The 24,467-nt window shown below is 50.4% G+C and overlaps 2 protein-coding genes across 3 annotated transcripts in view; both read right to left on the bottom strand.

Moving 5' to 3' along the window:
* Positions 1-913: 913 nt before the first annotated feature.
* Positions 914-24,390, bottom strand: ZBTB17 (zinc finger and BTB domain containing 17). 2 transcript variants are annotated; one of them, XM_079986877.1, is made up of 15 exons: positions 24,117-24,390; positions 21,864-22,070; positions 19,450-19,638; positions 16,081-16,251; positions 14,289-14,402; positions 13,107-13,369; positions 11,298-11,440; positions 9,956-10,256; positions 9,758-9,845; positions 8,327-8,443; positions 6,807-6,927; positions 5,820-5,950; positions 4,635-4,850; positions 3,580-3,669; positions 914-1,465 (listed from the first exon to the last, which is right to left on the bottom strand). In XM_079986877.1, the coding sequence occupies exons 1-15, from the start codon at positions 24,373-24,375 to the stop codon at positions 1,194-1,196; spliced, it is 2,682 nt and encodes an 893-aa protein (XP_079843003.1). In that variant the 5' UTR covers positions 24,376-24,390; the 3' UTR covers positions 914-1,193. The 2 variants fall into 2 exon arrangements, with proteins under 2 accessions (XP_079843003.1, XP_079843004.1); XM_079986878.1 differs by lacking the exon at positions 24,117-24,390 and adding an exon at positions 22,905-22,941.
* Positions 20,989-24,467, bottom strand: part of FAM131C (family with sequence similarity 131 member C) — a 71,743-nt gene continuing 68,264 nt past the window's right edge. Inside the window, exon 7 of the transcript XR_013841613.1 lies at positions 20,989-21,133. The gene's annotated coding sequence lies outside the window, so the exon portion shown is untranslated. The remainder of the gene's footprint in view (positions 21,134-24,467) is intronic.

Below are 24,467 nucleotides of genomic sequence, written 5' to 3'. Positions count from 1 at the left end.
ACTACTTTCAACCTTTTTGCCTTCTGCTAGCTTGATTCTCACCTGCTACTTGCACTTGGATCTGGTACTTTAAAATTTTATACCCACTAGCACCCTTAACCCTAAAATGCCAGGTATCTAATTTCAGGCAGGCAGGCAGAGCCGGCTTTTGCCTGTCACGGGAGATGGAACCCACAGCGGGTGAGTGTCTCAGCATTTTCTGTCAGTCACTTGAATGTGTATGTAGAAGAAAAAGACTGGGGTGGGGTTTGAGGATGATTCCTCTTCGTTCTTGTGGATTACAGTGGGGCCTTTAGTGCAGTTTAGTCTGGATCCAACCCTACAAACAAACAATGCCCTTTAAAAAAATGGAATTACATGAGGTTCTGCAAATATAGCATATATTTGCTTCAGGGCGAGTTAACTCCTCCTTATCCTTTCTGGAGTGTGTCTGAGCAGAAATGTGGGTGTTGTTACCTTACATGGTTTGAGGCCATGCGAGAGAGCCCGGTTCCAAAATGAAGCGCCCCATCCACACACACACCCCGGCTCATGGAGAGAGCAGCAGCAGCAGATGTACACGGAGAAACCGTTTTGTCAGCCAGGGGGGGTGCTGGGGTTCAATCTCCAGCTTCAGAAATAAATAAATGAGGCTGGTAAAGTTGTTTTAATTCTCTTCTTCCTTAGCTGGAACATCTTTATCTATCCTGCTGCCTGCACCTGCCAAAATATTGACCAAATGCAGCTGAGGAGAATCTCTAGGAAACCCAACACTGATGACCTGCCATTTTTCACCAACCAGCTGCCTCATTTCTCAACCTCGTCGAACAATTTGACAACCAGAAAACTTTTTCTTTTACTACAGTGCTAAGGGATTGTTAAACAGGCTGCCGAGACAATACCCAACAAACCAGTGTGCATTTTGAATCAGACATTAGAAAATAATGGCCTTTATTTTGTTTCTAAATATTAACACAGATGCAGGAGATTCTCAAATACAGAAATAATAATTTTTTTTTTTACATTGGTAACGCCGTCGTCACCTCCTTAAAATAGCTGCTTGTGAGTGAAGCTGGTGGCATTGGATTGGCAAGGAGGGAACAGCCAGCAGCACCTTAAAACCAAGCCACACGTGCCGCCGCCCCCCCCCCCGACCGAGCAGCGTGTAGTACAATCCATACCGTCCCCTTGCCCCTCTGCAACCAGCCCTCCCTTCACTCTGCAGTCTGTGGGGCCTCTGTGGGCAGAGTAGTGGTCTGGGCTTCGTTGCCATCCCTCGTGCGGAAGAGCAGCTCCCCTGAGGGAATGACCTGTTCAGGCTGCCAGGCAGCAGTGGGGGCACCGTACTGCTGGTAAAAGTCTGTGTCCGCCTGGAACATCACCAGGGCTTGGGCTGTGTGGATGCGGACGTGCTGGGCCAGGCTGTTGGCATCCAGGAACTTCTCCCCGCAGGAGTCGCAAGCGTACAGGATTTGGGTGTTTGGATCTGGAAAGACAGGACAAAGCCAGAAGACAGCAAATTGCAGGAGAGCCGGGGTGGTCAGTCCCATCTGTTTCCTTTGAAAGTGCTTTATCCCAGAGAGAGTCATACAGAAAGGCCGAGCAGTAGGGCCATGGGTGAACCGTTTCAAACAGCCCCAGCCACTCATCCTACAAATCATAGCTTTCCGTAAAGAAACCAGGGAGGTGTAGTTTGTCACAGGTGCTGAGACAAGGTGCAAGGGCTCTCCCACAGGACTACAATTCCTAGAGTTCCCTGCGAAGATGTATTAAGTGTTAAACCACTCGAGAAATGTAGCTCTGGGGGGAGAAACGGGGCTCTCTGCACAACACTTAGCACCATAGAACTGCAGTTCCCAGGATTATTTTGGGGCTGCCAGGACTTGTTTGAAGTGGCATGACATTTTAAATGTCTAGTGCATGGGTAGGCAACCTAGGGCCCGGGGGCAAGATTCGGCCCAATCACCTTCTAAATCCGGCCTGCAGACGGTCCAGAATTCGGCGTGTTTTTACACGAATAGAATGTGTTCATTTATTTATAATGCATCTCTGGGGTATTTGTGGGGCATAGGAATTCGTTCTTTTTTCTCTCTCCAAATTATAGTCCGGCCCCCCACAAGGTCTGAGGGACAGTGGACCGGCCCCCTGCTGAAAAAGTTCGCTCACCCCTGGTCTAGTGCAACTGAGCCTGACAACAAAGTACGCTTTGAAAACTTGTGCACACCTACTGCTCTCGCCCCGCTGGAGGGTAAGCAGACCCAACAGCACGGCAGGTGGCAGAGGTGAATTTAGGGCAAAGCCCCCCTGAACAAAGCCCTTCTATTTGCAAACGAGTGAATCCAGGAGTGAAACTCCTTACTTTTACTAAACACGTGTTCTTTTCCTTTACGTGCACCTTTTTAAAAACCACCACCATGAACCTGTATTTAGGTACATTTAAAAGCTGGCTTTTAGTATTTTCCTTTTATATAGGGATACATGGATGAACAGGGACGCAGGAGGCGCTGTGGGTTAAACCACAGAGCCTAGGACTTGCTGATCAGAAGGTGGGCGGTTTGAATCCCTGCGACGGGGTGAGCTCCCATTGCTAGGTCCCTGCTCCTGCCAACCTAGCAGTTCGAAAGCACATCAAAGTGCAAGTAGATAAATAGGTACCACTCTGGCGGGAAGGTAAACGGCATTTCTGTGCGCTGCTCTGGTTCAACAGAAGCAGCTTAGTCATGCTGGCCACATGACCCGGAAGCTGTACACTGGCTCCCTCGGCCAATAAAGCGAGATGAGCGCTGCAACCCCAGAGTCGGTCACGACTGGACCTAATGGTCAGGGGCCCCTTTACCTTTACCCTTTACCTTACAAGGATGAACAGCAAAGGGTGATGGGGCTGTAGCCCCAAACAGCCAAAGGGCACATACTGTTGCATTACTGAAGGATGCTAGGAAAAATAGACCCTCTCTAGAAATCCAACATCTCTGAGAACTGTTAAGAGTTGCATCCCTTTTCAAGCTTAATCACCTGAAAGGCCAAAGAATGGGGAAGAGCATAAAACAGCTGGTCACACATTGGGGTGCTGCACCCTTGTGGCCGGGGACGCAGGTGGCGCTGTGGGTTAAAGCCTCAGTGCCTAGGGCTTGCCGATCCGATCGGCGGTTCGAATCCCTGCGGCAGGGTGCGCTCCCGCTGCTCGGTCCCAGCGCCTGCCAACCTAGCAGTTCGAAAGCACCTCCAGGTGCAAGTAGATAAATAGGGACCGCTTACCAGCGGGAAGGTAAACGGCATTTCCGTGTGCGGCTCTGGCTCTGGCTCTGGCCAGAGCAGCGATGTCACGCTGGCCACGTGACCCGGAAGTGTCTCTGGACAGCGCTGGCCCCTGGCCTCTTAAGTGAGATGGGCGCACAACCCCAGAGTCTGTCAAGACTGGCCCGTACGGGCAGGGGTATCTTTACCTTTACCCTTGTGGCCAGATTTCTATACTGCAAGCTTATAGAAACAGCCCAGCTTTGTGTTCTGCACAGTTACCGAAGGTTTGAACTGTGACAAAGAAAGCTGAGCCAAGGACCTTTGGAGGGGTAGTTGTTCGAACGCTCCCAGATGGATGCTCACCTGCTTCCTGCACTTGCTTCACAGCCTTTGTTATTTCAGCCTTCAAGGCTTCCGTCTCATCGGCTGTGACGGGCGCTGCCACGGGGACCACTGCAGGAAAAAGGAACGGGGGAGTTGAGCAGCACACAATGGAGGCCCTGTGGCCACCCAAGCCAGCAGAGGAGCCCTTTGCATTGTGGTGGGGACCCTTCCTAGCAGTGGGGAGGGCTTAAGGAGGGACTGAAATACTGGGGGGGGGGGGGGAGAAGACACTAAATACCCTAGCAAAGGTTGTTCCACGGACAGGGAAGAGGCTGCAGCTTCAGTGTGTTAGATCATCTGCTTGGCAGGCAGGTCCTAGGCATTCAGTTTCCAGCAGCATTTCCAGCTGGGAAAAACACCCCATCCCCAGTTAAAACACTGGAGATGCTACTCCTCAGCGTAGGCAATGAACGAAGAAGGAGAAAAGCCACCCTGCCCACAACTATTCAACTTTGGGTGAAAACCAGAAGGCTACATTTCTTTGGATTTCAAAATTCAGCTTACCAGCTCTTTTGCAACCTCCTCTATTTGCCAAGGATAATAGAGTACAGCGGTACCTCGCAAGACAAAATTAATTCGTTCTGCGATTTTTTTCGTCTTGCGAAGCACGGATTTTGGAAAAGCTTCAAAAATCACCAAAGTCTTCAAAAACCTCAAAAAAAAAGGCTACCACACCGCGTGCTATGAGTTGTCAAGTCGCAACTGCACCCCCTGAATGCACGGTTTCAAGAAAAAGGAAACAAACTTTCAAGACAAAGGAAACAAACTTGCAAGATGTTTCCGTCTTGCGAAGCAACTCAAAAAACGAAAAACTCTTTCGTCTTGCAAGTTTTTCGTCTTACGAGGCATTCGTCTTGCGAGGTACCACTGTAATAATAATAAAGAATAAAGCAAGGGAGGAGGAAAATGCAAATTGCTCAGGGCGCTCATGAGTGTTGCAAGCATTCCTTTTTAAGGGGAGAGCCCCACCCGAGTTCTCAAGCCTCCCTCAGGCCCTTGGTAAGAGAATGACAATGCCAGGATCTCCCGCTCACCTGTCAGCTGTGTGACTGCTGTGGCCGCCAGGGCTTCTGTGGCCAGAGTCACCATCTCGTCGGAAGCCACGGTCACGATGTTGAACTCGTCTCCCTCCCCGTGCTCCAGAACCTTCATCCCGGCCTTGCCCTGATGGACCGTCTTGACGTGAGAGCGGAGGTTGTCCACACGGTTGAAGCCGCGGCCGCACTTGTCGCAGAGGAAGGGTTTCTCGCCTGTCCAGGATGGCACAGAGGCCTCAGCAACCTGCCAGCTGGCTGCCTCTCACTTTGGCCTTTCCCACAGAGAGGTGTCCAGCAGGGCCCCACCACTGCGTAACACTCCCTGCTCTGCACATGACTATCGCAGTCTTGCTGTGCCTATGTATTCTGCCTCCACCGTCTTGAGGCAGCTGAGCTCTCAAAGGATGATACCAAGTGGGGAGAGTGCTGCTTTTGCACTCAGGTGCTGCTCGTGGGCTTCTCTATGGGGCATCTGGCTGGCCAGCGGGAAGTGTTGGTGTCTTGCCAAAATAAACTTCAAACGGCCTTGAAGCACGCCTAAAACAAGAATTCTCCCTAACAACAGGCATCTTTATCAGGGCACGCGGCGGAGTGCGCCTGCCAGAATATGAGAAAGTTTGTGAGCCTGTCTCTCTGGCCGAATAGCTGAAAGGTGCAGAGATCTGAATATACAGTGGTACCTCGGTTTTTGAACGTAATCCATTATGGAAGATCGAAAACTGTTTCAAAACATTCGAAAACCGGAAACTCAATAGGCAGCAGCCAGGCCTCAGGATCTTGCACTCAGTGGAAGCCACGTAACATGTTCGACTTGGGAGGTGTGTTTAAAAACTGAAGCATTTACTTCCGGGTTTATGGCGTTCGAAAACCCAAATGTTCATCAATGGAGACGTTCAAAAACCAAGGCATCACTGTAGTCCTGTTTCTTATTTTATATGCAACTTGCAATGTAAATAATAAAGAATTTAAGGAAAGAACTGGATAGGCATAAATGGATAAATTCCTGTTATGGGAATTTACCAAGAGAAGGCTGGACTGATGCTCCTGCAAAGATGCAGGAAGACTTTGAGTAACTCTGCTGAGTTAAAGAAAGAGTTGGTGCTCATGCACTAACAGACAGGAGGCTGGAGTGGAGCTGGCTAGATGCAGCTGCCCCAGGGCCCTCCCTACAGCCAGACTCACCTGTGTGGATGATGATGTGCTTGGAGAGGTCACCCACGTTCACAAAGGCCTTGTTGCAGACGCTGCACTTGTGGGGGCGGATGTTGTCATGGTGGCGGATGTGGTTGGCCAATTGGCTGGACTGGACGAACCTGAAAGGGGGGGGGGCACAGAAACAGAACTGAAACGTGTACAGGACTTTTAGGTATTCAAAATGTTTCCCTGGATTTATTTAACAGAATTTATAGGCTGCTTGACTGTAAAACAAACCAACAAACCTCAAAGTGGTTTGCAAAAATACGAAACAAGATTTTCTTTTTCTTTCAACAATAGGTCAAAAAGTTAAGCTACTGAAACGAGCTAAAATTCACCTTGACTTTCTAAGCATTCGGACAGGCTTCTCTAAGCATAGGTAAAAGGTAAAGGGACCCCTGACCATTAGGTCCAGTTGTGGCTGACTCTGGGGTTGCGGCACTCATCTCGCTTTACTGGTCGAGGGAGCTGGCGTACAGCTTCCGGGTCATGTGGCCAGCATGACTAAGACGCTTCTGGCGAACCAGAGCAGCGCACGGAAACGCCGTTTACCTTCCCACCAGAGCAGTACCTATTTATCTACTTGCACTTTGACGTGCTTTTGAACTGCTATGTTGGCAGGAGCAGGGACCGAACAATGGGAGCTCACCCCGTCGCAGGCATTCGAACCGCCGACCTTCTGATTGGCAAGTCCTAGGCTCTGTGGTTTAACCCACAGAGCCACCTGCGTCCCTATCTAAGCATATATCTATATAAAATAATTGGAGGGCCCAGTTTAATCTCCCGCCCTGCCTCCATGTTTAGCAAACCCCCCCCCCCAAAAGTGCCCATCACAAATACTTTTTTAGCACAGGGTAGCCAGATTGCCTCCTCCCACCACGCAAATACACAGCCCCCAGCCCAGGATGGATCAAGATGACCCCTGAACCCTGAAGCTCTCCCTAGGCCAGGCCAAGAGCCAAGAGAGGGGCCCACCTTTTGCCGCAGCGCTCGCAGACGTAAGGCTTCTCTCCGGTGTGCTGGCGCACGTGGGCAATGAGGGAGCTGGCTTGAGTGAAGGCCTTGCCACAGATCAGGCACTGGCAGGGCTTTTCACCTGGGGAGAGAAGGGAGGGGAGGGTAACATCACGGGGGCGCAGGGATGGCCACCTACTTGGATGGCTTGAGGACTACAAGCTTGCTTTATTGTTAAGGAAAAGGACCACGGCTCAGGGGCAGAGCTCCAACTTTGCATGCAGAAGGTCCCAGGTTCAGTCTTCCGAGGTTGTCCCTCCCACATCTTCCTAATGTTTGTGGGGTGTAATCCATTGGTACAGTCAAGGGCAACATCCCTTATTTCCCAAGAGTGGGCACAGGCAGGGGGACACCCAGTCTGTGTAACTTCCTGTTCCACTGGTCTGGAGCAGCCTCTCCCTGTATGTGACCTGGGAGATGTCCGTGGCTCTGGCTGACTCCATAAAAGAGCTGAGTCATGCAGCCATTTTCTCAGTCTTATTCTCTCTCTTGTTGTTGCTCTTTTGCTGCCATGCTGCTCTCCTGTAGCCATTCTGTTATCTTAATGTAATTTTGCTGTCTGCTGGCTCTCAGCCAGCAGCACAGGAGTTCAGTTTCCCTATGAGATTAACTCACACTTTGTTTGTGTAACCACTAAAGTAAAGCCTGCCTTTCAGGGATCATATTGTGAATTAAAATTTGAGTAAACGTTGTGTTACTTTACTCAGAAAGACTCTTGTCTTTCTTCTTTCAAGAGGGATTAAAGGGGACACCAGGAAATAATCTTAACTAAGAGATTCAAACGAATCTGCAAACTAGCTTCCAGCTATATTGAGGGGAATCTGCTCTGCTACCTCACTTCTTTTTATGACACGATATCTTTATTGTCATTGTCCCATACAGAACAATGAAATTGAAAAATTTACATAAGACATTCAAAACCCCCTAAAAACTCTGAAACCCCATTTTAAAATACAATATACTCCTTTAGAGACCCCTTATACTGCGTTTAAAACCAGAATTGTATTTGGGTAGAAACTGTTTCTCCGGCGGCTAGTCCTAGTCTTTATAACCCTGTACCTTTTTCCAGAAGGCAGTGTGCAACAGGGGAGAAAATGCTCTTAACAAGGTGTATACGAACATTAGACGGGCATAGCATGAGTGAAGGAAGGATAATAGTTATTCATTATATCCTTTCCTACCATCCTTAACATTCCCACAATGTTTAGCTGGAATTTCCACGTAACTTGAACCAACAGATTCTAATGACAAGGGAGGAGATTGCAACTGAACACGAGGAAGAACTTTCCAACAGTGAGAGCTGTTTGACAGAGGCCTGGGAAAGCAGCGGACTCTCCTTCCCTTCCGACTCCATAGAACTCTATGATCCTCTGAGCCCCAGCAGGTCAGGGCTGGGAGAGCCACCGGCTGGAAGGTAACAGCTACAACGCCTTCTCTGACCACCCGAGGAATGAAGGGAGCGCCCCCTTGGGCAAACTCACCCGTGTGGATGCGGACGTGGCGCTGCAGAGCCCCCGGGTCAGCAAACTGCCGCTGGCAGTGCACACAGATGTACGGTTTCTCCCCACTGTGGATGCGCAAGTGTCGCTTGAGGTTGCCTGTGAGCAAAGGAGGAGGAAATGTGGAGAGGCTGTCGGGAGACTGGCTAGATTTTTTTTTTTAATCTGAATTTTATTTATTTGTTAACATTCTTATATCCCATTGGCAAACTTTGTCATATTACATTACAAGACTTACTATAATTTCCAACATGTATACAAAAATTATATACAAATTTTATATACCTAGAAAGAAAATGAAACAAACAAAAAAGAACAAGGAGAAAAAACAAAAACAATTCCCCCACCCAAAAAAAATCATATACATACCAACACACCAGACTTCCTGTTGTATATTCCTTTTTTACAAATGAATGTACTCTTATTATTGTATATTTCTTTACATATGAGACTGGTTAGATCAGGAGGAGTGGTGGAAACCGCCTTTCCCCAGGGAAAGCGCCGAGGGAGAGGATTTGGATCCAGGCCTCCTGGTAGTGGACAACTGGACACGCCCCAGAGGAGGGGAAGAGCTGGGAGGTACAAAAGGATGGGAGTTTGGAGGCTGAGGAAAAGGGGGAAATGAGCAGGTGCCCCAACACGGAGTAAAGACAGGAGTCAGACTTGGCAGCTTCACCCTGCCAGTGTTTCTGCCGACAGCCTGCCGGCTCCTCTTTGCTACACATAACAGAGAGCCAGGCAGAGACAGAGAGGGGCCCTTGGGGCCTACTATAAAGGTAAAGGGACCCCTGACCATTAGGTCCAGTCGTGGCCGACTCTGGGGTTGTGGCACTCATCTTGCTTTATTGGCCGAGGGAGCTGGCGTACAGCTTCCGGGTCATGTGGCCAGCATGACAAAGCTGCTTCTGGCAAACCAGAGCAGTGCACAGAAATGCCGCTTACCTTCCCGCCGGAGTGGTACCTATTTATCTACTTGCACTTTGACGTGCTTTTGAGCTGCTAGGCTGGCAGGAGCTGGGACAGAGCAACGGGAGCTCACCCCGTTGCAGAGATTTGAACCGCCGACCTTCTGATCGGCAAGTCCTAGGCTCTGTGGTTTAACCCACAGCGCCACCTGCGTCCAGTATAGAGGGGCCCAAAACGCAGGGAATGGAGTAAAGTGGGAGGTGCAAAACAGCCCAAGCAACTGCTTGCTATAGTGGAGTATATCTCAGAGGTCTCTGTATGTTTTCTGTTCCGATTCCTTAACCAAACGACTAACTGCAAGTGAGCTCACGTTGCCTCATTTCTCTCTGATCTGCAAACGGACTGTGCTCTGTGTCAGCTCCCTCGACACAGGCCCCAGATGGGCTGCGGGCAAAGGAGGCCGGGGGCCACCCAGCCCGTCTGGGCGACTGCCCAAGAACCACATACCTGACGTAGTGAACTGCTTTCCGCACTCCCGGCACTTGAGGGGTCCATCAGCAATGTGGATCTTCAAGTGGGCCTTGAGGTTCCCCACCTGGCAGCAAAGGAGAGAGACCGGCTTTGAGAGGGGGTGACGGGTGGTTCCAAACCCCCACACACCCCCAGCCGGAGAAAGGGAGCTGCCCTCCAGCCCTCCAGCCTTACCTGGTTGAACTTCTTCTCGCAATGGGGGCACTTGTGCTCCTTGTGGGTGTCGTGGGTCTCCAGGTGGCGCATCTTGGAGGTGGGGTCGGAGAACGAGCGGCCGCAGTAGTCACACCGGTAGGGCTTCTCCCCGCTGTGGACCAGCTGGTGGCGCTTCAGGTTGCCCGAGGTGGTGAAGAGCTTGCCGCAGTCCTCGCAGCGATACTTGGCCTCCCCGGTGTGGCGCTTCTTGTGCAGGTTCAACAGGCTGATGAGGCGGTAGCTCTTGCCACACTCCTCACAGCTGTATGGCTTCAGGGGGCTGGGAAAACGGGGGAGAGGGAGAGGGAAGGGTCACCGATTATACCTGTCCACCTGACTCCGCAATTAACAGAAGCATAGTTATGCAGGAGAATTCAGGATGGGCAAGAGGGAAGGACAGCTTTGCAGAAAGAAAAGATGCCGTTAACCGGCGGAACCCCTTGCTGCAGGGTGGCGTAACAGTAAGGCAGTTTTACAGAACAGCTTGGTGCTTAGTAGGACGGGCTGGCACCTCAAAGGCTGTGGTTCTTTTTGTTTTAATTATGTATTTTGTGTTTTCATCTTGCGATTTCATATTGTGAACCGCCCTGAGACCTGTGGGTATCGGGCGGTTTATAAATTTAATAAATAATAATCATGATTTTAGGGACGCGGGTGGCACTGTGGGTTAAACCACAGAGCCTAGGACTTGCCGATCAGAAGGTCAGCAGTTCGAATCCCCGTGACAGGGTGAGTTCCCGTTGCTCGGTCCCTGCTCCTGCCAACCTAGCAGTTCGAAAGCACGTCAAAGTGCAAGTAGATAAATAGGTACCACTCCGGCGGGAAGGTAAACAGTGTTTCCATGTGCTGCTCTGGTTCGCCAGAAGCGGCTTAGTCATGCTGGCCACATGACCCGGAAGCTGTATGCCGGCTCCCTCAGCCAATAAAGCGAGATGAGCGCCACAACCCCAGTCGGTCACAACTGGACCTAATGGCCAGGGGTCCCTTTACCTAATCATGATTCTAAGGGCAGGAGGTGATCCTGGGTGCAAACGTCAGCTTTGATTAACTACAGCCGAGAAGATCTGCTGGTAATGCCAACCAAGAGGTCGGAGGCTCATGCAGCCTCCCCAAAACCCTGGGAGGAGGATGCCCATCGTCGGCATTTGCGCCATTTATGCAGACGGAAGCTGGGCAGGGAAGGCTGAGCTGTCAGCACGGGCATCGCACAGCTGCCCCGACTGCCAACGGGAATCCTTCTGCCCCTTCCTTCACGAGGCTGCCCGTTCTACCGCAATGCCTTCCCCTCCTGGATCAGCCTCACTGGTCACTGGCCACCTACCTGTGTGTCTTTTCATGCGCCTTGCAGGCTGCTGGGTCAGAGAAGGCCTTGCTGCACTCGCGGCAGGTGAAGGGCTTCTCCCCGGTGTGGATCCGGATGTGCCGCTTGAAGTTGCCAGTGTGCGTGAACTCCTTCCCACAGTCCTGTTGGGGGGGGGGGAGAAGGAGGAGGCGGCATAAATGGCTGGTCCCAAAGAAGCCCCCTCGCAAATGGACAAATGCCAAATTTCCCAACTTTCAAAATTCCAAAAATGAGGGGTGATAAAAAAAGTTGTTACACGACTCAGGAATTCAAAACCTATTGCAGTTTAATTAATATAATTTAGTTTGGTAAACAGCTATGTAAAAAATACGAGGAATTTTCAATGATTTCAAACTTGCGTTTCTATTTTTCATGGAAAAAAATATGCGTGAAATTGCATAAAAAGCATCAAAAAACGATTGCACCATCAGATTGGCTTGCCCGATCTGCCTGAGCGTAACAGACAAAGAGCAGAAGCAACAAGAAGACAAGAGAAGGCAGCTTGCTGAATATAAGCAGAAATAAGCAGAATGCATCAATGCCATCAAATTAAATACAAAAAAAATCTGCTGATGAAAATGAAGAGCAAAGATGCTCAGGATGGAAATAATGGAAGTCATGAAATGACATTAGGAAAACCAAGTATGATTTCCACTTCTCATAAAAAGACACATTAGAGATGTTCTGCAAAGCATCAGATATGGTGTTGGGCCTGCGTGCCACAGCTGCCGCCACACCACTGTCGCCTTCTTCTGTGCGCAGTGAGCCAGGTGGAATATATCTCTACCACTTCACTCCGGAGAAAGGCTCAAAGAAAGAAAAACCAGCTGAAGTTATTGCTTGTAATCTTGTAGAAGGGCACTGATAACCCACCTGCAGGCCATTAGAGGCGATTCTACAAATGTTCACACCAGTCAGGAGGGTGGTGCCATGCACCAGGTAGAAGTCAAGCTCAGTCGTAAGCTGATCTGGTTGGTTTGTGCCCTCCACACCAATGAGTTCCCCCTGTGACACGTGATCATGGCATCCGATAGGGAGGCCTTGTCCAAGGGGCAAATGGACAGGTAACGTTGGCAAGATGCAAGATGTTGCTGCTGAACTTGAAATGGCTCCTTCGTCCACCATACTCTCAACTGGAGAGCCTCTTACTTCTCTTCAATGTCATAAAGGATCTGTCCTACTGTTTGGCATCTGTCTGTCTCGAGAGACAACTGAGGAGTGTGGCTACTGACCAAGCATACAGGTCACCCAGGCCATAAGGACAGGATCTGGCCTTTCTTAAAATTGGCCCAGTGAGCTATTCAAGGTGGTTGGTAACAGCAACCAGGTTTTGTTGCAAAAACCCCCAACAACTTAAGGCTGATAGTGAAACACAGTGGTACATCAGGTTAAGTACTTAATTCATTCCAGAGGTCCGTACTTAACCTGAAACTGTTCTTAACCTGAAGCACCACTTTAGTTAATGGGGCCTCCTACTGCTGCTACGCCGCCGGAGCATGATTTCTGTTCTCATCCTGAAGCAAAGTTCTTAACCCGATGTAATATTTCTGGGTTAGCGGAGTCTGTAACCTGAAGCGTATGTAACCTGAGGCACCACTGGACATGGTTTGCCTGTCCTATCACTGTTGGTTCAACATCAAAGTAAAACATTCTGGGGTAGAAGGTCCATGCCACATCATGTTTCAGCTGCAGAAAGTTAGGCTGCAAAAGGTGGCTGCAGCAGATGCTGTTTGGCCAACCGCCCAGTGCTCAGCATGGTATGCATTTTTTGAAATGATAATCTCTCACCTCGCACTTGTGGGTGACCGACCCATAGGTCTTGGACTCGGTCCTGTCACTGTAGGTCCCCGAGCGCAGAAGCCGGGCCTCCCCTGCGTTCTCTGCCCCGGAGTCCGTGCCCCCCGACTCTTCCTCATCCTGGGAGTTGCCATTGGCCAGCTGGGCCTCGTGGGCCTGGGAAGGTACCTCGGCCTCCGACAGCACGGTCCCCTCGCCCTTGCCTTCCAGCTCTACCTCCATCTCAGAGGGCAGCTTCAGGTCAGAGGGCTCAGCTAGAGACATAGAGAGAAAGAAGCAGTCTAGTGGGCCACCTGCGCTAGACGCCATCTTGTGGGAGCCAATAGTGTCTAGGCAGCTGCAGCTGCCTCCCCAAAAACCCTTCCCCCTCTACCCTCCGGGATTACAGTGACTTCAAAATCGGCAAGGCGGGCGGGGTTTCTGGAGGGCATCTAGCCTGACCCTCTGCTAAGGATCGGGATCCTGCAACGTACAGCCCCCTCCCCAACAGAAGGATGCCCAGGTGATGCTTCTGAGCCTGAGGTGGGTGGTGCCCCCCTGGCCAAAGGAGCCCCCTAAGGTTTTGCCAAAATCTGCCTCCCTGCCTTGTCCACCTGCATGCTCTGCCCTCTGGAGGAACAGAGAGAACAAAGGTCTGCTCTGCCTCCCCCCCCCCGGCAGCCTTTCAGATACTCGAAGGCCATCTTCCTGAAATCTTCAGCTTGGATCCCTGCATTGCAGGGGGTTGGGCTAGATGAACTTCAGGGATCCCTTCCAACTTCGCAATTCCATGGGCTACTTTTAAAATGAGGCTGCATTTTAACCTCTTTTTTTAATCCCCCCCCCCCATATTATGTTTTTATTGTAATTTTACTGGTGTTAGCCGCCCTGAGCCCAGCTCTGGCTGGCAAGGGCGGGGTATAAATAAAATAATAATAATAATAATAATAATAATAATAATAATAATAATAATAATAATTCTCTGATTCTATGAACCTGGATCCTGCAAGCCTCATCTGTTGCCCTTCTGAGGTGATAGAAGAATGTTCTTTCCAAAAGGAATCTCGCTTGGTGCCCTCATGACCTACAGGCATCATGGGCAAAGGGAAAGCAAAGATCCTTTGGGTGCCACACAGAGATCACCCCCAGAAGCACCCAAGAGAGGCTTTCCGCCCTGCTGCTGTTGCCACTCACCATCCTCTGCAGCTCTCGAAAGGGCAAGTTTTGGGGCAGCACTGCTTTCCCCAGGGGAGGAGTCTTCCGTCTGCGAGGTCTCAGGCACTGGGGAGGAGACGTCGTCTTCCACAGCTGAAAAAAGAGAGGAGTTGGTCACATACCCCTCAGCACTAGTGACCAACAGCCACGGGGATAAGAGGCAACAAATCAGAGAGAGGGAACAGGAAGCAGGACAGGATTTGATGGGGGAGGGAAGCGAACAGACATCCTCGGCTAACAGATGAAGCCTGCTGCAAATGTTAAAATCAAGTCCCACCCAAGGTGCTAGATCTCATGAACGCTGAGTAATGCAGTCTTCCTAAAGATTTAGTTTGAATTTCCTCCTCTTGGGTCTTCAGATCCCACACGAGCCTTCCCCATCTTGCTGCCCTCCAGATGTTTTGGACTACAACACCCGAAACATCTGGAGGGAATCAGGTTGTGGGGGAAGGCTGTACTACACGCGGATTACTGGGCTGCGATTCCTGCATTGCCGGGGGTTGGACTAGATGGCCCTTGGGGGGCCTTTTTATTCTCTGTAAGATACTTCTGAAGCTTCCTCAAATAAGCTCTACTTGGATTTTTGGCCCATTTCATTGCATCAGGCAAGGCACCCAAGGTTTCGAAACAGATTTTTAGGTTTTGTTCTGAGATGTTTCAGTGTGCCCTGAGCTTTGGGAGAGGACTGGAATAGAGGTGGGTTTTTTTATAAATTGCTGCCGTGATCCCAAGCCAGCTCTCTCCCCACCACATGGAGGCTTCTCCCAAAGGAAGCCCCCTGATACCAAATCAGACCACTGCTCAGCCAAGCTCAGTATTGCCCACACCGATGGGCAGCAGCCCACAAGGCAGGGAACATTCTCAGCCAAACCTGGTGGTTCAGGGGATCGAACCAGGACCTCCTGCATACAAAGCAGGTGTTCTACCACTCAGCTACTGAAAATGGAGGAAACACTAGCCCTTGTGGCTCCACATAAAGGGCTGATTTAAACAGAGGCTCAGGAAGCGACACTGGTCCATTTGGCTCAGCATCACATGCACTGACTGGTGGCAGGCTCTCTGGAGACGTTAGGATTTGAACCCGGGTCGCGCTGTGGGTTAAACCACAGAGCCTAGGACTTGCCGATCAGAAGGTCAGCAGTTCGAATCCCCGCAACGGGGTGAGCTCCCGTTGCTCTGTCCCAGCTCCTGCCAACCTAGCAGCTCAAAAGCACGTTAAAGTGCAAGTAGATAAATAGGTACCACTCCAGTGGGAAGGTAAACGGCGTTTCCGTGCACTGCTCCGGTTCGCCACAAGTGCCTTAGTCATGCTGGCCACGTGACCCAGAAGCTGTACGCCGGCTCCCTCGGCTAATAAAGCGAGATGAGCGCCGCAACCCCAGAGTCGGTCACGACTGGACCTAGTGGTCAGGGGTCCCTTTACCTTTTACCTTCCAAGGACCAAGCAGGAGTGTTTCAACTGAGCGAAAGTTTTCATTTGCTTATTTACTGTTTGTGCCCTTCACCAAACACTTCCAGGGCAGATTGTGAAAATACCACAATGCAGACAAATATGATTTACACATATTTATGTTACTTTTAAAAGACAACTGAAGGCAGCCCTCTTTAGGGAAGTTTTTAATGTCTGATGCTGTACTGTTTTTAATATTCAGTTGGAAGCCGCCCAGAGTGGCTGGGGAAACCCAGCCAGATGGGCGGGGTATAAATAATAAATTATTATTATTATTATTAAGTCCGGCTCTATCCAAGACCCCTGGTTCCTGGTGCCTACCTGAGCCCTTGCCAGCTGCACATTCAGCCTCCTCTTCCTCCTCCTCTTGTTCCTCTGTAGGCTCCATGGCCGCCTCCTTCTGGATGCTGCTTGGTGGGGGCTGTGGGGTCTCCTCCAGATCCCGGGGGGTCTCTGTCGCCTCTTTACCCCCACCAGCCGTTTTCTCCTGCCCTAGGAAAGAGAGGGGCCAAAACCAACTAGGACAGGCTCCTCTCAGCTATGACCTACCAGATGCTGAGCCCCCACCCACTTACCCCATCTGCACAATGGGCACAAGGGCTGCCATGATGACAAGAACTTGAGGAGGTGCTGGGGGAGAGAAGGGTGAGGAACGCCCTGCTGGATCAGGCCAAGGTGGGGGTCTCCCTACAGATTCCCTCTTGGTGGACCACAAGCTTAACATCAGCCAGCTTTGTGATGCAGCAGCTGTATTCTGCCCTATCAAGATGATCAAGGGTCTGGAAAACAAGCTTTATGAGGAACAGGTGAGAGAACTCTCCTTCCTTGGCAGGTGATTTTTGTTTTTTGTATAATTTTTATTAAGCTTTTCTATTTTACATTTTAGAATATTCATTTAAACAACCTCAAATAACTTCTCCTATTCTCCTTCCATGGCTCAACTTACATACCATAAATCCCTGCATATTTTACATAAGCTAAACCATTCAGTATTCCATTGTTAGATCCATCAAAAATTATCTACACTGTTGAATTTATCTAATACTGCCAGCGTTTTTAAATGTACAGTGGTGCCCCGCAAGATGAATGCCTCGCAAGACGGAAAACTCGCTAGACGAAAGAGTTTTCCGTTTTGGAGGTGCTTCGCAAAACGCATTTCCTATGGGCTTGCTTCGCAAGACGAAAATGTCTTGCGAGTTCCTGCAGGTTTTTTTTCCTCCCCCCCCCCCTTTTTCTAAGCCGCTAAGCCGCTTATCTGCTTATCCGCTAAGCCGATAAACCGCTAAAAGCCGCTAAAAGCCGCTAATAGCGCTAATCCGCTAATCCGTCAATGGGCTTGCTTCGCAAGACGAAAAAACCACTAGACGAAGAGACTCGCAAAACGGATTCTTTTCGTCTTGCGAGGCACCACTGTACACAATTTTCACCCATATATTCAATAAACATTTCCCAATAATCTTTAAACGTATGTTCTTCTTGTTCTCTTATTCTATAAGTTAATTCTGCAAGCTGTGTTTATTCTATCAGTTGCCATTCTTCTTTGGATGGGACCTCTCGTTTTCCCTTTTTGGGCTAACAAAACACCGGCCACAGGAGGGGCATACATAAATACAGTCATACCTCGGGTTGAATATGCTTCATGTCGAGTGCTTTCGGGTTGTGCTCCGCGGCAACCCGGAAGTAATGGAGTGCGTTACTTCTGGGTTTCACCGCTCGTGCATGCGCAGACGCTCAAAATGACGTCACACACATGAGCAGAAGCGGCAAAAAGCAACGCGTGTGTGTGCAGACATGCCGTCGCTAGTTATGTTTGCTTTTTGATGCGAACAGGGCTCCGGAACGGATCCCGTTCATATCTAGAGGTACCACTGTAGTCTTTTTTGACAGCTGGGAATTTCCATCTGAATTATCCCCAACAAGAAGGATTCTGATTTTTTTGGAAAGGTACTTAACCATTTTTTTACAATTCATTATAAATTATTTCCCAATATTCCTTTACCCTGTTACAAGTCCAGCACAGTTTTTAAGTAGAGGCTGTGTGGCCATCTGTAATGGAAGCTCTAGCTGAGATTCCTGCATTGTAGGAGGTTAGACTAGAAGATACATGGGTTCCCTTCCACTTCCAATAATCATAATAACAACAACAAAAATAAATATTCGGGAGGGATAAAAATTCATTAAGATGAATTTTAACAGGGAGAAATGTAAAGTATTGCACTTGGGCAAAAAAAATGAGAGGCACAAATACAAAATGGGTGACACCTGGCTTGAGAGCAGTACCTGTGAAAAGGATCTAGGAGTCTTGGTTGACCACAAACTTGACATGAGCCAACAGTGTGACGCGGCAGCTAAAAAAGCCAATGCAATTCTGGGCTGCATCAATAGGAGTATAGCATCTAGATCAAGGGAAGTAATAGTGCCACTGTATTCTGCTCTGGTCAGACCTCACCTGGAGTACTGTGTCCAGTTCTGGGCACCACAGTTCAAGAAGGACACTGACAAACTGGAACGTGTCCAGAGGAGGGCAACCAAAATGGTCAAAGGCCTGGAAACGATGCCTTATAAGGAACGGCTAAGGGAGCTGGGCATGTTTAGCCTGGAGAAGAGGAGGTTAAGGGGTGATATGATAGCCATGTTCAAATATATAAAAGGATGTCACATAGAGGAGGGAGAAAGGCTGTTTTCTGCTGCTCCAGAGAAGCGGACACGGAGCAATGGATCCAAACTACAAGAAAGAAGATTCCACCTAAACAATAGGAAGAACTTCCTTGACAGTAAGAGCTGTTCGACAGTGGAATTTGCTGCCAAGGAGTGTGGTGGAGTCTCCTTCTTTGGAGGTCTTTAAGCAGAGGCTTGACAACCATATGTCAGGAGTGCTCTGATGGTGTTTCCTGCTTGGCAGGGGGTTGGACTCGATGGCCCTTGTGGTCTTTTCCAACTCTATGATTCTATTCTATGATTCTATGATAAAGCGAGGAGGGAGAGGAGTTGACCATTGGCTGCCCCGTCCTGCCTAAGTCAGCTCGTCCTGTCAGGGGTCGTTCCCAGCCCAGCTGCCGGCCATGGCAAGGCCAGAAGATGCAGAAAGTGATGGTGCAGCCCATCAACCTCATCTTCAGATACCTACAGAATAGGTCCAGAATTCAGGTGTGGCTGTATGAACAGGTGAACATGAGGATAGAAGGCTGTATTACTGGATTTGATGAATATATGAACTTGATTCTGGATGTTGCTGAGGAGATTCACTCCAAGACAAAATCAAGGAAACAGCTGGGTCGAATCATGTTAAAAGGAGACCATATTACTCTTCTACAGAGTGCTTCTTACTAGAAATAGCTACTGAGTCTGTTTTGCTTATTATTTTAATCTTTAAACCTATAGAAGAAAATATGCAGTGGTTTAATGGTATCCCTCTCAATTCTACCACTGGTGTCTGAAGAGTGAAGAATGAAGCCAGTTACTTAATTCGTGCTTGCATAATTTTCAATAACTTTTCTACACTGGTGTTGAATTGTAGTTCTTTATAAATAAAACTTTTTGTTAAAATATAAATAAATAAATATTGGACTGAGACCCCCTTTTGGGGCTCATGGACCAATCTCCAGAGATCTAACCAGGGATCGCCCAGAAATCTAGAGCAGTGCCCCCTGTTACCTCCCTGCTCATACAATTACAACCACAGCCCCATACCAGCTGTCAGGGGGTCTCCCGGGCTCTCCACTGCAGCTTCTGCCGGTGCCGAAAGAGTCCTCAGGGAGTTGCAAGCGCTGATGATCTCCTGCATCTGAAGGAAGCCGGCCACAGCCAAGACGTCCTCCACGTTCTCCAGGCTCAGGTTCAGCTTGGATGTGTACATGAACTCCAGCACCTGCTCGAGACCTGGAACAGGCACGGACAGGCAGTCAGCGCAGGACAACGGCTCTGCTCTGCCTTCCACAGATGGAGGCAGCAATGCTTGTGGATGCCCGTTTCTGGGAACCACAGGAGGGGAGAATTGCTCATGTGCTCAGTTCCTGATCGCAGGCTTCGCATAGGTGTGTGGCTGGCCCCTGTGAGAACAGGAGGCAGGACTAGATGGGCCATTGGCTCTGCTTATGTTCTTATGACAGACCATCATGGACTTCCCACCTGCAAGGCAGAGCGAACCCTAGTGCCAAGGGCTGGATGGCCCAACAGGCAAACTGAGCACATGGTTTAAGGCAGGGGTCAGCAACCTTTTTCAGCAGGAGGCCAGTTCACCGTCCCTCAGACCTTGTGGGGGGGGGGGCAGACTGTATTTTGAAAAAAAAAAAATGAACGAATTCCTATGCCCCACAAATAACTCAGAGATGCATTTTAAATAAAAGGATACATTCTACTCATTCTAAAACACGCTGATTCCCGGAACATCCGCAGACTGGATTTAGAAGGCGATTTGGCCACATCCGGCCCCCGGGTCTTAGGTTGCCTACCCCTGGTTTAAGGCATCCGCAAAGCAGGGGCACCAACAATTTGAAAGAATTTGATTTTAAAAAATAGAAAAAGCCAGAACTTTGCTAGATCTCCTTCCTCTCCACACTCTTCTTTTAAAAACTGAATCTTATAGTTTTACAAAGCTAAAAATGAAAACAGTAAAGGCAAGAAACACCCCATATTCCCCACCCTCCCTAGCCATTTTTCCCTTCCCTTTTTATGACTTATTCCCACCTAAACTGGGTGGGGTGCGGGGTGGGGACGTCTTGTTCATGTAGATTAATGTGAAGAAATCAGACCCAGTCCTGTGTCACACATGACATACACACACGCATGGAAGTTAAGTTGTTTTACAAAATAAAATTATACTTTGTGGCTTAGTATCCCATTTTATTTATTTTAATTCTGTATTTATTTATTAAGTAATTTATATGCTGGGACGCGGGTGGCGCTGTGGGTTAAACCACAGAGCCTAGGACTTGCCGATCAGAAGGTTGGCGGTTCGAATCCCCGTGATGGGGTGAGCTCCCGTTGCTCGGTCCCTGCACTTGCCAACCTACCAGTTCGAAAGCATGTCAAAGTGCAAGTAGATGAATAAGTACTGCTGGAGCGGGAAAGTAAATGGGGTTTCCATGCACTCTGGCTTCCGTCACAGTGTCCCGTTGCGTCAGAAGCGGTTGAGTCATGCTGGTCACATGACCCAGAAAGCTGTCTGTGGGCAAATGCTGGCTATCCGCATTCTGGTTAAAAAGGGACGGGAAGGTAAACGGTGTTTCCATGTGCTGCTCTGGTTCGCCAGAAGCGGCTTAGTCATGCTGGCCACATGACCCGGAAGCTGTACGCCGGCTCCCTTGGCCAATAAAGCGAGATGAGCGCCGCAACCCCAGAGTCGGCCACGACTGGACCTAATGGTCAGGGATCCCTTTACCTTTACCTTTTAATTTATATGCCGCCTCGAAACTTAAAAGAAATCTCTAGGCTCATTCTGGGGACCAAGGAGGCACCCACTGCTACTTTTCCGGGGGTGCACCAGGGACATTGGGGGGCAGGGTACTGGGTGGACCAGAGGCACCGCCAGGGCCCAGTCATACATCCCCCAAGGTGGTTTTTGCTCAAGCCTGACTCTGCTTTCTATCTCTGGCCCAGAGGTGGGAGGGTATAACTTGCCCCATAGTTTTCAGAAGGGGGCTTGCTGCTGTTTGCCTTGCATGAGGCGTGCAACGTGGGTCCCTTGCTCCACTCACCTGGAGCCATTCATTCTGGACTCACCTTGCTTGACTTACCTGTACTCGTTCAGAGGCTTTGACTGGACTCTGGGAGGGACCAGGGTTCAAATCTCTGCTCATTCATAAAGCTCTCACTGGGGGACCCTGAGGGCCAGTCACTGCCTCTCAGCCTAACCTAGGGCTGTTGTGGTGATTAATTGAGGAGGGGGGAACCATGCAAACCACCTTGAGCTCCTTAGAGAAAAAGGCTGGATATAATGCAATCAATCAGCTCTGCAGGCCCCTTCCTGTGGGACACCTGCACAGCCTAGGCTGGCTGCTTCAGGACCTGGTGGTCATTTGGGCCCCTTGCAACTGTTATATTGGCCAACCCTACATTTCAGGCAGGGGATAATATCCCGCAACCCCATCCGCCGCTAGGCCCACCTGCTGCGTTGCTGATGTCCAGGTGCACCACGTCCTTCTGGTCCACAAAGAGCATTCTGAAGTATTCGCTGCAGGCCGCCAGCACTGCCTTGTGGGCCTTGAAGTCGATGCCATCCACCACAAAAGTGCAATCACACAGCAGACCCAGTTGCCGCTGCTGGTTCAGCTGCTCCAGCACCTGCTTGCTGTGCTGAGGGAAATCCATGGCTGCGGGGAGAGAGGCAGGAGGCCCTTGAGCACAGGTGCCCCTCCTCTGACTATGCAGGCTTCCCTCTGGCCCACGAATCATGCCCTGCCCAGCCGAAGAAAAGCAGTATGCACAATTCAAAGTGTTGGTGCTGACCTTTAAAGCCCTAAACGGCCTCGGTCCAGTATACCTGAAGGAGCGTCTCCACCCCCATCATTCTGCCCGGACGCTGAGGTCCAGCGCCGAGGGCCTTCTGGCGGTTCCCTCATTGCGAGAAGTAAAGTTACAGGGAACCAGGCAGAGGGCAGAGGGCCTTCTCGGTAGTGGCGCCCGCCCTGTGGAACGCCCTTCCAGCAGATGTCAAAGCGATAAACAACTACCTGACATTCAGAAGACATCTTAAGGCAGCCCTGTTCAGGGAAGTTTTTAACGTGTGATATTTTATTGTATTTTTGCTTTCTATGGAAGCCGCCCAGAGTGGCTGGGGAGGCCCAGCCAGATGGGCCGGGTATAAATAATAAATTATTATTATTATTATTATTATTATTATTATTATTATTCCAAGCCTTCACCATCCGTCATGGATGTTTGAGTTTTGATACCTGCATTGCAGGGGGTTGGACTAGATGACCCTCAGGGGTAACCTTCCAACTTCACAATTCTGTTGACCACCACTTCTGCACAACAGAAGGGGATGGGGCTTAGCAATGTTGGAGAGCACCTGCTTGGCATGCAGAAGGCCCCAGGTTCAATCCACAGTGGTGCCTCCAGGTAAGGCTGAGAGATATTCCTGCCTGAAATGCTGGAAAACTGCTACCAGTCAGTGTAGACAGTACTGAGCTAGATGGACCAACAATGGGATTCAGTATAGGGCATCTCCTTCCTTTCCAGGAACAGCCCAGCAAAAGTGAGGCCGGATCCCCCTGAAGCAAAATCAACACACTAATCCTGAGGCACATCTGAAGAAGTCTGACAGCTGTCATTCCAAACAGGCTGACCCTTCCAGTTATATCCTCTTTTTCTAGGATGTGTATTTGCAATGGGCTCTGCTGCCCTTAAGTGTTGCTGCTCTCAAGACGAGGCAAATCAGCTTGTTCCCATTTTACAGACACTCAGACAGGCTGAGGTGTCTTATGTCTTTGATCTGGGGCCCAGGAGGGACTTGAACCCAGCTCCCCTCCTCCAACACCTTCAATCTCCTCCTTCATGGGGCCAAACTCCCCATCCCACCCCATTAAGAGCACCCATCACCTGCCCCACCACCACAACGCAGAAAGTGGACAGGCAGGAAAGGCTCACCCGGGTTTCAAGCAAGGGTCTCTCTCCCAGCCCTACCTGGAGATGCTGCCAGCAGGGACTGAACCTGGGGCGTTCTGCATGCCATGCTCCAACCACTGAGCAACAGCCCCTTCCTCTCACCCGAATACGCTTTGAACCCCCAAGTCAACTCTGTCACAGGCTTCCTGCCCCTCACTGGAAAAAAGGGCCCCAAGAAATAATCCTAAACGAACCTTTGTGTCTCTCCCCCACCCTGAAGAAGTAAGTCCCACCACCCCGCGTTTCTTTTTTTCTATTTTTAAATTCCAAATTGTATTTCCAAACACAATACAAATGTTACTGACCTGAATTTCCTCACCCTCAGCAACACCTGACACTCGGGGTGTGTGTGTGTGTGTGTGTGTGTGTCGGGGGGGGGGCAATTGGCCTCCACAGACGGGCAGCGCCCTCAGTTATCCCCTTCCTCCTCTCCCCCTTCCACTGTTCGCTTTCCTGGACCCCCCCTTAACCTCGACCCCCCACCGCACACCCCCCGATTGCCCCCCTGCTTGTTTCTTCTCCCCTCCGGCCCCCCAACCCCCCAGCTTGCCGCCTCTTTCAATGCCCCTCATTAGCCCCCCGCTCCCCCTTTACCGGCAGCCCCCGGCCCCTGAATTCCCCCCACCTGCTGGCTGGCAGCCCCCTCCCCCTGACAGGCAGCCCCCCCACCCCGGCTGCCTTCCTGCCCCTCCCCTTCCCGGCCCCTCCCCTTCACGAACCCTCCCCCCGCCCCCACCACCACCCCGCACCTGCTCTCCGGCGCGCGTCACATAATCCCGGGCGGCGGCGGCGCTCAGAGTGACACGGAACAGACAAAGGGCGCCGCCATCTTGGGCCCGGGCGGAAGCGGCGTCTCCGTAGCCACCGCCCTCTTTCTCGACGCGCATTTCCCCCCCTCTTTCGCTTTGCGTGCACGGCGCGTCCCGTCTCGCCGGCGGAAAAGGGGCGGGGGCAAAGGAACGGCTGGCACGTGACGCAGGCGGCTCTGCAGCGTCTCTTGGCCGCCATGACACCAGAGGCAGGGACAAGCACTAGAGGCGCAGTTTCTCCGGGGGATAGGGGAAGCGCAGAGATTGAGGGGGACCCGTTGCCTGCTTCCC

The sequence above is a fragment of the Podarcis cretensis genome (assembly GCF_951804945.1).
Source record: "Podarcis cretensis genome assembly, chromosome: 8".
NCBI lineage: Eukaryota > Metazoa > Chordata > Lepidosauria > Squamata > Lacertidae > Podarcis > Podarcis cretensis.
This window is presented reverse-complemented; position numbering and strand designations above follow the sequence as displayed.

Coding starts and splice junctions, on each gene's coding strand:
- ZBTB17 (XM_079986877.1), bottom strand. CDS start 24,375: ATGGCGGCCAAGAGACGCTGCAGAGCCGCCTGCGTCACGTGCCAGCCG. Junction 13,370..14,288: donor TTCGAGAGCTGCAGAGGATG/GTGAGTGGCAAC, acceptor CTATGTCTCTAG/CTGAGCCCTCTGACCTGAAG. Junction 11,441..13,106: donor CGGTCACCCACAAGTGCGAG/GTGAGAGATTAT, acceptor CCCCCCCAACAG/GACTGTGGGAAGGAGTTCAC.